Here is a 12,475-nt window from a genome sequence, read left to right as displayed (position 1 = left end):
GTTTTACTGCGACAAGTTGGCTCCCCTGGGCGAGCCGCCGTAACTGTACATCGGCCCTTTAAGATGGTGTAGGAGGCGCGTGTGCCCGCAGCCAATGCGAGTGCCGGCAGGCGCAATGACCGCCGGGCACTCGCGATCGCTCGTGACAGAGCGAGAACCGGGATCTGTGTGTGTAGACACACAAATCCCAGTTCTCTCAGGGGAGAGGAGAGAGATCGTGTGTTCAGAACTAAGTATGAACACTGATCTCTCTCCTCCCCTAGTCAGTCCCATCCCCCCTACAGTTAGAACACACCTAGGGAACACAGTTGACCCCTTGATCGCCCCCTAGTGTTAACCCCTTCCCTGACAGTGACATTTATACAGTAATCAGTGCATTTTTATAGCAATTTTTTGTCAATGGTCTCAAAAATGTGTCAAAAGTGTTCAATTTCTCTGCCGCAATATTGCAGTCCCGATAAAAATCGCAGATCACTGCCATTAATAGTAAAAAAAAAAAAAAATAATAAAAATGCCATAAAATCTATCCCCTATTTTGTAAACGCTATAACTTTTGCGCAAACTAATCAATATACGCTTATTGCGGTTGTTTTTTACCAAAAATATGTAGAATACATATCGGCCTAAACTGAGGAAAACATTTTTTTTTTAATTTGGAAGATTTATTATAGAAAAAAGTAAAAGATATTGTGTTTTTTTCAAAATTGTTGCTCTTCTTTTGTTTATAGAGCAAGAAATAAAAACTTCAGAGTTGATCAAATACCACCAAAAGAAAACTCTATTTGTGGGGGGAAAAAAAAACGTCAATTTTGTTTGGGTACAACGTCGTACAACCGCGCAATTGTCAGTTAAAGAGACGCAGTCCAGAATCGCAAAAAACGGCCTGGTCATTGAGCAGCCAAATCTTCCGGGGCTGAGGTGGTTAAGAAAACATCTATAAACAGATGTGATGCACATGTGTGTGGGTAAATATTCTTGCTGTAATGAGATCATATCTCATAGTGCTTCTCACCTAGACTTCGAAGCATGGCTTCCTCCCGATGTATGGCTGAGCTGATCAGCTGCTGGTTCTTAATCATGGTGTTTGTCATCTACAATGAAAAATCAGATCAACACGCGGATACACCATTAAATGTAATATGATAGAACCAATGAGATGAATCAGTAGCAATAAAATTTAAAAAAATGATTGTCTTTTATTAATGCACACAGTCCTTGGCTCTCTCACCGGCTCCCCTACTATACTACTATGTCTATGAAAATCTGAAACTCTCATTTTCTTAAGCTGCAGTTATCACACTAAAGCAGACCATAGATGATTTAATTTTCTTTTCTTCCACCACAGGTAGAAAGAAAGAGAAAATTGCTTGATTACATGCGCACAGGGTGTGCCAGGTGTGCCTAGGCACACCCTAATCGCCTTGTGTGGTGCATATTCCCCCCTGTTTAGACCACTGATATTTCATCCAAAAAAAAAATGTTACAAAATAAAATAATTTTAAAAGAATAAAAATACAACTACTGACACTGTCCACTGCCCTACTGACACCATCAGTACATATACACATGCATATGTATTTAAACTTTGGGGTGAACACCCTAATGCAATAGGCTGCGCACACCTATGCTTGATTATAAACATCAACATAGTCAGTGTAGATGGGGGAATGCCTCCGACAGTGCTATTGTGTTCTCCCGGAGGGGGAGGAGTGTGCAGGGAGCCTTCCCGGCTGGCAGAACACAATGATTACCGCTAGCAGCTATAGCTGCTGGCAGTAATCTCATGTAAAAAATAGATCTACTTGGGTACAATCAGCACATGACGTTTGCCAGCTGCCTTTGTATTCCAGTAATAACAGGATTTTTGTACTCACTGTAATATAGTTTTCTTGGAGTCCATCATGGGAAACAGGAAGTAAAAAATGTTGGGTCAAATGGCCATCTACAGGAGGATTGGACATTGGAAAGCAAAAAAAAAAAATGGTAGGCCAGCCTTGGGACAATCCTACTTACTATCATCGTGCCTTAGTTCAGTAGCAAACTAGTACCAAGAGCATGATCATACACAGAGGCAGATGGGACCTGTGTCCCTCAGTGGACTCCAAGAATATCTTTAACTATGTTTTTTTGTCTTGTCCAGTGAGGGGCACAGGAAGTCTTGAAACTTCTGAATGTAGCACCCTGAAGTTTAGGCAGAGTTGCTAGTAAATTTACCTGCCAAGTATTGTTGCCTTGGCCAATTGATAGGAGATCAATTGATTCCACCCTAGCTATGGAATTGCTGCACTTCTCTCTTCTGTCACTAGATGGCTGGATATCTGGTGGCATTAGATAAGACAAGGGCATTGCAAGGACAGATTAGGAATAGATGGAGTATCTCAGCCAATAGGCAGGGATCTTCTTGGGTCCCTTGGCCTGCATGGGGAGCATATTTATTTGGGTGAGGTCAGGTGATCGGGGTTCTGTTCCACCTGGATAGCTGTCTGGGTGGACGTGTGTTGTGCTGCTGCTAGGCCAGAGCCTGAGGCCTATCCCGGGGACATCTGGCTGCTAGGCTGTCTAATGGCCTATCCAGAAGCAAGAAAGCAGAGTAGGGTTGGGACTGCGACTTTCAGTCCAGTCAGAAGTGACGGTTCTGCTGGCCAGAGAACCTGTCATGGTCGGAGGTAGAGGGGAAGCTGTTGCCACTAAGGGACTATCCATCTTGTTACCAGGGACCACTGTGAGTAGCTGAAGCAAGTACCGGAGCAGTATTCTCACTAACTGGGGATGGTGAAGAGTGGGGAAACTTCAGCAGGAGTCAAGCCAGGGACCCAGCCAGAGGAGGTGACGCTTGCAGAGCAGCCTTGTGTGTGAAGCTAGGGACCGGGCAGGCCAGTGGGGTGACTCTTGAGAATTATCTTGGATGCCAAGCTAGGGACCCAGCAGGGATGAAGGGGGGACTCTTGAGGAAGATACTGAGTGAGAAGGTTGAAAGAGCTCAGGGGATCCAGTGGCAGTGGATCAGGAAGTCTAGTGAGAGAGACTGGGAGCTCAGTTGAGTGAAGATCTACAATAGGAGATTGTAGAGAAAATGAAAGAGTTCATTGTAACCTTTGTTAGAAACTGTTCAAGATTGTTGCCATAGGAGTCAGCGTGTCTACACGTGCAGATGTGGTACTACTGCCAAACAAGACTCATTCAAGTGAAGGGGGCCACATCACAACTGCTTTGCAATCATGTGTAATGGTTAACACAGGCACTGAGGATGCCTTTGATAAGCGATTTACCATGGGTGGCCACACAAATGATGAACCACGTCAGTGTTTGATTGCTTTTTTTTGTACTAGTTATAAAAAAAATAATATGAAAATGCTACCTAAAAGAAAAGGAAACAGTTGGTTTTCCATCACCCATTAACCAGCTAATTGGTATTCAGCTTCAAAAGGGAAACCGTCCAACATTTGAACCTTACAGTGTAGGCCTCAGTCTTCAAGCCGTTGTCACTGAAGTGGAAGTGCATTAGGCGGAATCCTCTGTAATGGATCATAAGCTCTTCCGGGACAAACTTCAGGCTCAGCGAAGGAGTAACAACCTTTACTTTACTCTGTCCGGCCACTACAAGTCAAGGAAAAACGGGATGAGAACAGATTGACAATATCAAACGTGCCAGCATGAATGCTTGGGGTCATTTACAGCTCAGCTACGGGCACAAAAACTTTGAATAATATATACAGTATTACTCAATAGCTGCAAATGGCGTAAATCGCCTTAATGAGCACCAAATGCCTTTGCATACCCAGCATAGGATCCATGAAAAGATCCCCTGCTGAATTGGAGCAGAACCAAGGACATCCATTCACTTTTTTGCTGCAGGATTTTTTTAGACCCATATTAGATCTATGGGCAGCTGGATGTGTGTTTGCATACATCAGATTATCTCTTGTTTCTACCTTCCGTTTATATTAGACAACCTCTAACTGCCATATTGCGTCATGATGCAGACTTTTTCTGTTCTTTTTTTTGCAAAACTGGACAGCCTCAAAAGTAAACGAATGCCCGTCTGTTTGTATCTACAATATCTCACAAAAGTGAGTACACCCCTCACATTTTTGTAAATATTTTATTCTATCTTTTCATGTGACAACACTGAAGAAATGACACTTTGCTACAATGTAAAGTAGTGAGTGTACAGCTTGTATAACAGTGTAAATTTGCTGTCCCCTCAAAATAACTCAACACACAGCTATTAATGTCTAAACCTCTGGCAAACAAAGTGAGTACACCCCTAAGTGAAAATGTCCAAATTGGGCCCAAAGTTTCAATATTTTGTGTGGCCACCATTATTTTCCAGCACTGACTTAACTCTCTTGGGCATGGAGTTCACCAGAGCTTCACAGGTTGCCACTAGAGTCCTCTTCCACTCCTCCATGACGACATCACGGAGCTGGTGGATGTTAGAGACCTTGCCCTCCTCCACCCTCCATTTGAGAATGCCCCACAGATGCTCAATAGGGTTTAGGTCTGGAGATATGCTTGGCCAGACCATCACCTTTACCCTCAGCTTCTTTAGGCAATGGTCGTCTTCGAGGTGTGTTTGGGGTTGTTATCATGTTGGAATACTGCCCTGCGGCCCAGTCTCCGTAGGGAGGGGATCATGCTCTGCTTCAGTATGTCACAGTATATGTTGGCCTTCATGGTTCCCTCAATGAACTGTAGCTCCCCAGTGCCGGCAGCACTCATGCAGCCCCAGACCATGACACTCCCACCACCATGCTTGACTGTAGGCAAGACACACTTGTCTTTGTACTCCTCACCTGGTTGCCACCACACACACTTGACACCATCTGAACCAAATAAGTTAATCTTGGTCTCATCAGACCACAGGACATGGTTCCAGTAATCCATGTCCTTAGTCTGCTTGTCTTCAGCAAACTGTTTGCGGGCTTTCTTGTGCATCATCTTTAGGCTTCCTTCTGGGATGACAGCCATGCAGACCAATTTGATGCAGTGTGCGGCGTATGGTTTGAGCACTGACAGGCTGACCCCCACCACTTCAACCTCTGTAGCAAAGCTGGCAGCACTCATACGTCTATTTTCCACAGACAACCTATGGATATGACGCTGAGCATGTGCACTCAACTTCTTTGGTCGACCATGGCCTGTTCTGAGTGGAACCTGCTCTGCTAAACCGCTGTATGGTCTTGGCCACCATGCTGCAGCTCAGTTTCAGTGTCTTGGCAATCTTCTCATAGCCTAGGCCATCTTTATGTAGAGCAACAATTCTTTTTTTCAGATCTTCAGAGAGTTCTTTGCCATGAGGTGTCATGTTGAACTTCCAGTGACCAGTATGAGAGAGAGAGAGCAACAATACCAAATTGAACACACCTGCTCCCCATTCACACCTGAGACCTTGTAACAGTAACAAATCACAATTGGGCCCAATTTGGACATTTTCACTTAGGGGTGTACTCACTTTTGTTGCCAGCAGTTTAGACATTAATGGCTGTGTGTTGAGTTATTTTGAGGGGACAGCAAATTTACACTGTTATACAAGCTGTACACTCACTACTTTACATTGTAGCAAAGTGTCATTTCTTCAGTGTTGTCACATGAAAAGACAGAATAAAATATTTACAAAAATGTGAGGGGTGTACTCACTTTTGAGAGATACTGTACCTGTTCATAGACTTACATAGAACTTCTGATCAGGTCTGTGACAGGACAGAGGACAGCCAGTTAGCCTAATACTCAGCCTGGCACTCAAGTGTTGACTTTTATCAGGAGCCTGTAGGCACATGACCTTTTATTGCCAAAGGAACACCCTGTGCTACATCCTTTACTTTATGTGTTATATGTTCTTGCTCTGCTGGTTCTTGCCTGGCTAAGGTTGGTCATAAATGGGTTGTTTTTTTTTTTTTTTGATCATCTAATAAGCTGATCGAAAAAAAAAGGGAACTGTTTCCCCCATCCATACAAGCGAGGTGGAAGGAGAAATCCTCCCAGTTGTGTTATTGTATTCAGATAGTGGGGGATTCCTCTGCTGATAGAATACACTGATCAGCACTGCAGCTGATTGGCTGCAGCTGCTGAATGAAGGAAAATTTTCCAATATTCCTGTTCAACATAAGTCGATTGTTAGATTGCCTTCTGTCAAAATGGAATGGCCATATACTGGGAAACTCTACAGGGAAGAGTCTCCTGCTTGCCTCTGCCACCCTTGGTTCCCGGTGAAGAAGGGTCGCCGCCTCTGTTAATAGTACACATGTGTGGGTGTATTGTGCTCCTCTTGGCAAGTTGTAAGGCGATGCCAAGGTCCTTACCTGCCAAAATCCTGTCAGCGCAGGGCAGGGCGATGTCATTGTCGTTGTCAAATAACGCCTCGCCAGGGGAATCCTGCCACAGAAATACGCGTCTCGTTAACTCCTGCATGTCCTGAGCGCAACAAACAAACATCTGAAGGAAATGACAAAGTCTGCGCTATCCAAAGCAACCAATCAGAGCCTGGCTGATGGCTGGTGTTACAAAGGTAACGCCTGATTGGCTGAGAGGGGTAACACGGATAATAAGTCCGCATGCACACGGGCAGTTTGAGGCTGAAGTGATCGTGAAATACTGGTGTTTTCCGAGCTCGGGGATCTGCAGGTGGCCTGTATAGAAGTGAAGAGCTGTATGCACTTGTACTTGGACATAGATCAATGCTTTTGCACATCAGCGCAAACACCCGCCCTTTTAGGAATACGTCATACATGCACGTTTACACTAAGGCTGCATTCACACCTAGGTCATATACAGTGCCTTGAAAAAGTATTCATACCCCTTGAAATTTTCCACATTTTGTTATGTCACAACCAAAACCTTAAATGGATTTTATTGGGATTTTATGTGATAGACCAACACAAAGTGACACATAATTGTGAAGTGGAAGGAAAATGATAAATGGTTTTCAACATTTTTTTACAAATAAATATGTGAAAAGTGTGGGGGGCATTTGTATTCAGCCCCCCTGACTCAATACTTTGTAGAACCCCCTTTCTCTGCAATTACAGCTACAAGTCTTTTTGGGGATGTCTCTACCAGCTTTTCACATCTACAGAGGGACATTTTTGCCCATTCTTCTTTGCAAAATATCTCAAGCTCTGTCAGATTGGATGGAGAGCGTCTGTGAACAACAAAAGTCTTGCCACAGATTCTCAATTGGATTTAGGTCTGGACTTTGACTGGGCCATTCTAATACATGAATATGCTTTGATCTAAACCATTCCATTGTAGCTCTGGCTGTATGTTTAAGGTTGTTGTCCTGCTGGAAGATGAACCTCCCCCCAGTCTCAAGTCTTTTGCAGACTCTAATGCCGCGTACACACGGTCGGACTTTTCGTCTACAAAAGTCCAACGGACGCTGACGGACTAAAGCTGGCTGGTAATCCGATCGTGTGTGGGCTTCTCCGGACTTTCAACTGACTTTTTTAGCCTCAAATCCGACGGACTTTAGATTTGAAACATGCTTCAAATCTTTACGTCGTAAGTACGACGGACCCCGAAATCCGCTCGTCTGTGTGCTAGTCCGACGGACAAAAACCCATGCTAGGGCAGCTATTGGCTACTGGCTATGAACTTCCTTATTTTAGTCCGGTGTACGTCATCACGTACGAATCCGTCGGACTTTTGTGTGGTCGTGTGTAGGCAAGTCCGTTCGTAAGAAAGTCTGCCGCAAGTCCGCCGAAGGTACGTCGGAAGTATGTCGGACAGGCTGTCGGACTTTTGTAGACGAAAAGTCCGACCGTGTGTACGCGGCATAACAGGTTGTCTTCTAACATTGCCCTGTATTTGGCTCCATCCATCTTCCCATCAACTCTGACCAGCTTCCCTGTCCCTGCTGAAGAAAAGCATCGCCACAACATGATGCTGCCACCATCATGTTTCACAGTGGGGATGGTGTGTTCAGGGTGATGTGCAGTGTTAGTTTTCCTCCACACATAGATAGGGTTTTGTTTTTGGGCCAAATAGTTTAATTTTGGTCTCATCTGACCAGAACACCTTCTTCCACATGTTTGCTGTGTCCCCCACATGGCTTCTCGCAAACTGCAAATGGGACTTCTTATGTATTTCTTTCTACAATGTCTTTCTTCTTGCCACTCTTCCATAAAGGTCAGATTTGTGGAGAGCACAACTAATAGTTGTCCTGTGGACAGATTCTCCCACCTGAGCTGTGGATCTCTGCAGCTCCTCCAGAGTTACCATGGGCCTCTTGGCTGCTTCTCTGATTAATGCTCTCCTTGCCCGGCCTGTCAGTTTAGGTGGACAGCCATGTCTTGGTAGGTTTGTAGTTGTGCCATACTCTTTCCATTTTCGGATGATGGATTGAACAGTGCTCTGTGAGATGATCAAAGCTTGGGATATGTTTTTATAACCTAACCCTGCTTTAAACTTCTCCACAACTTTATCCCCGACCTGTCTGGTGTGTTCCTTGGCCTTCATGATGCTGTTTGTTCACTAAGGTTCTCTAACAAACCTCTGAGGGCTTCACAGAACAGCTGTATTTATACTGAGATTAAATTACACACAGGTGGACTCTATTTACTAATTAGGTGACTTCTGAAGGCAATTGGTTCCACTAGATTTTAGTTAGGGGTATCAGAGTAAAGGGGGCTGAATACAAATGCACACCACACTTTTCACATATTTATTTGTGAAAAAATGTGAAAACTATTTATCATTTTCCTTCCACTTCACAATTATGTGCCACTTTGTGTTCTTCTATTACATAAAATCCCAATAAAATTTCAAGGGGTGTGAATACTTTTAAGGCAAAATCACGCTGTGTTTGTGTATACATTTTTCACCACCGCACATAGGACAGCCCACTGATTTCAATGGTCTGACATATGCACAAAAAACGCACCAAAGTATCTCACGTAGCTTTTTAGAGCTTTGAGCTCTGCACTTTTTTTGTAAACGTGTCCGATTACTGTGTTTCAGGTGCTATTAACAAGGAATGGCTCCGCAACGCACGTTCTTCATGCGTTTCAATTTTTGTGTGCGTTCACAAAACGCTCAGGTGTGAATGAATTGTGATACATGAAAGTAGTAAAGTGTACAGCCATTTACTTCTATGGCCGCTGTGTGCGCCGCCTGCCATGTCTCCGCCTCAAACTGTCTGTATATATGAGGCCCAATGTAATCCAGATATCACAGGACAGGACCCCGCCAATACGGACAATATAGGTCTATTGGATATCCCATTACAATACCATAGCCACATAGTCAATAATATGGAATCACCCCCCCCCCCCCCCGTCTTTTGTTGCTATGACAACCTCCACCACCTCTGGGGCATTTGTTACTATGACAACCTCCACTCCTCTGGAGCATTTGTTACTATGACAACCTCCACCACCTCTGGGGCATTTATTACTATGACAACCTCCACTCCTCTGGAGCATTTGTTACTATGACAACCTCCACCACCTCTGGGGCATTTATTACTATGACAACCTCCACCACCTCTGGGGCATTTGTTACTATGACAACCTCCACTCCTCTGGAGCATTTGTTACTATGACAACCTCCACCACCTCTGGGGCATTTATTACTATGACAACCTCCACTCCTCTGGAGCATTTGTTACTATGACAACCTCCACCACCTCTGGGGCATTTATTACTATGACAACCTCCACTCCTCTGGAGCATTTGTTACTATGACAACCTCCACCACCTCTGGGGCATTTATTACTATGACAACCTCCACCACCTCTGGGGCCTTTGTTACTATGACAACCTCCACTCCTCTGGGGCATTTATTACTATGACAACCTCCACTCCTCTGGGGCATTTATTACTATGACAACCTTCACTCCTCTGGGGCATTTATTACTATGACAACCTTCACCACCTCTGGGGCATTTGTTACTATGACAACCTCCACCACCTCTGGGGCATTTATTACTATGACAACCTCCACTCCTCTGGGGCATTTATTACTATGACAACCTCCACTCCTCTGGGGCATTTATTACTATGACAACCTCCACTCCTCTGGGGCATTTATTACTATGACAACCTTCACCACCTCTGGGGCATTTATTACTATGACAACCTCCACCACCTCTGGGGCATTTATTACTATGACAACCTTCACCACCTCTGGGGCATTTATTACTATGACAACCTCCACCACCTCTGGGGCATTTATTACTATGACAACCTCCACTCCTCTGGGGCATTTATTACTATGACAACCTCCACTCCTCTGGGGCATTTATTACTATGACAACCTCCACCACCTCTGGGGCATTTATTACTATGACAACCTCCACTCCTCTGGGGCATTTATTACTATGACAACCTCCACTCCTCTGGGGCATTTATTACTATGACAACCTCCACCACCTCTGGGGCATTTATTACTATGACAACCTTCACCACCTCTGGGGCATTTATTACTATGACAACCTCCACCACCTCTGGGGCATTTATTACTATGACAACCTCCACCACCTCTGGGGCATTTATTACTATGACAACCTCCACCACCTCTGGGGCATTTATTACTATGACAACCTCCACTCCTCTGGGGCATTTATTACTATGACAACCTCCACTCCTCTGGGGCATTTATTACTATGACAACCTCCACTCCTCTGGGGCATTTATTACTATGACAACCTCCACTCCTCTGGGGCATTTATTACTATGACAACCTTCACTCCTCTGGGGCATTTATTACTATGACAACCTCCACCACCTCTGGGGAATTTACTACTATGACAACCTCCACTCCTCTGGGGCATTTATTACTATGACAACCTCCACTCCTCTGGGGCATTTATTACTATGACAACCTCCACCACCTCTGGGGCATTTATTACTATGACAACCTCCACCACCTCTGGGGCATTTATTACTATGACAACCTCCACCACCTCTGGGGCATTTATTACTATGACAACCTCCACTCCTCTGGGGCATTTATTACTATGACAACCTCCACTCCTCTGGGGCATTTATTACTATGACAACCTCCACTCCTCTGGGGCATTTATTACTATGACAACCTTCACTCCTCTGGGGCATTTATTACTATGACAACCTCCACCACCTCTGGGGCATTTATTACTATGACAACCTCCACCACCTCTGGGGCATTTATTACTATGACAACCTCCACCACCTCTGGGGCATTTATTACTATGACAACCTCCACTCCTCTGGGGCATTTATTACTATGACAACCTCCACTCCTCTGGGGCATTTATTACTATGACAACCTCCACTCCTCTGGGGCATTTATTACTATGACAACCTTCACTCCTCTGGGGCATTTATTACTATGACAACCTCCACTCCTCTGGGGAATTTACTACTATGACAACCTCCACTCCTCTGGGGCATTTATTACTATGACATCCTTCACTCCTCTGGGGCATTTGTTACTATGACAACCTCCACTCCTCTGGAGCATTTGTTACTATGACAACCTCCACTCCTCTGGAGCATTTGTTACTATGACAACCTCCACTCCTCTGGGGCATTTATTACTATGACAACCTCCACTCCTCTGGGGCATTTATTACTATGACAACCTGCCCTCCTCTGGGGCATTTATTACTATGACAACCTCCACTCCTCTGGGGCATTTATTACTATGACAACCTGCCCTCCTCTGGGGCATTTATTACTATGACAACCTCCACTCCTCTGGGGCATTTATTACTATGACAACCTCCACCACCTCTGGGGCATTTATTACTATGACAACCTCCACTCCTCTGGGGCATTTATTACTATGACAACCTTCACCCCTCTGGGACATTTGTTGCTATGACATCCTCCACTCCTCTGGGGCATTTATTACTATGACAACCTCCACACCTCTGGGGCATTTATTACTATGACAACCTGCCCTCCTCTGGGGCATTTATTACTATGACAACCTCCACCACCTCTGGGGCATTTATTACTATGACAACCTGCCCTCCTCTGGGGCATTTATTACTATGACAACCTCCACACCTCTGGGGCATTTATTACTATGACAACCTGCCCTCCTCTGGGGCATTTATTACTATGACAACCTCCACACCTCTGGGGCATTTATTACTATGACAACCTGCCCTCCTCTGGGGCATTTATTACTATGACATCCTCCACTCCTCTGGGGCATTTATTACTATGACAACCTCCACTCCTCTGGGGCATTTATTACTATGACAACCTCCACTCCTCTGGGGCATTTATTACTATGACAACCTCCACTCCTCTGGGGCATTTATTACTATGACAACCTCCACTCCTCTGGGGCATTTATTACTATGACAACCTCCACTCCTCTGGGGCATTTATTACTATGACATCCTGCCCTCCTCTGGGAAGTCTTTCTCTTGTGGTGTGTGTGAGGGAATATGTGCCCATTCCCGCCAGATTTGTGGGTACATCTTCTATAATCTACCTGTAGGGTCAGCAGCAGTTGCCCATAACGAATGTGGTGATTTATA

The 12,475-nt window shown here is 44.7% G+C and overlaps 1 protein-coding gene across 2 annotated transcripts in view; it reads right to left on the bottom strand.

Moving 5' to 3' along the window:
- Positions 1-12,475, bottom strand: part of MTMR11 (myotubularin related protein 11) — a 102,817-nt gene that overhangs the window by 45,414 nt on the left and 44,928 nt on the right. For both annotated transcript variants that reach the window (XM_073609822.1, XM_073609823.1), the window contains 3 exons: positions 6,303-6,375; positions 3,455-3,597; positions 1,013-1,091 (listed from right to left, as the gene is read on the bottom strand). In XM_073609822.1, coding sequence (XP_073465923.1) covers positions 1,013-1,091; positions 3,455-3,597; positions 6,303-6,375 — 295 coding nt within the window. The remainder of the gene's footprint in view (positions 1-1,012; positions 1,092-3,454; positions 3,598-6,302; positions 6,376-12,475) is intronic.

This window comes from Aquarana catesbeiana, linkage group LG13 (assembly GCF_042186555.1).
Source record: "Aquarana catesbeiana isolate 2022-GZ linkage group LG13, ASM4218655v1, whole genome shotgun sequence".
NCBI lineage: Eukaryota > Metazoa > Chordata > Amphibia > Anura > Ranidae > Aquarana > Aquarana catesbeiana.
Note: the sequence above shows the minus strand (reverse complement) of the source record. Positions and strands in the feature narration are given on the sequence as shown.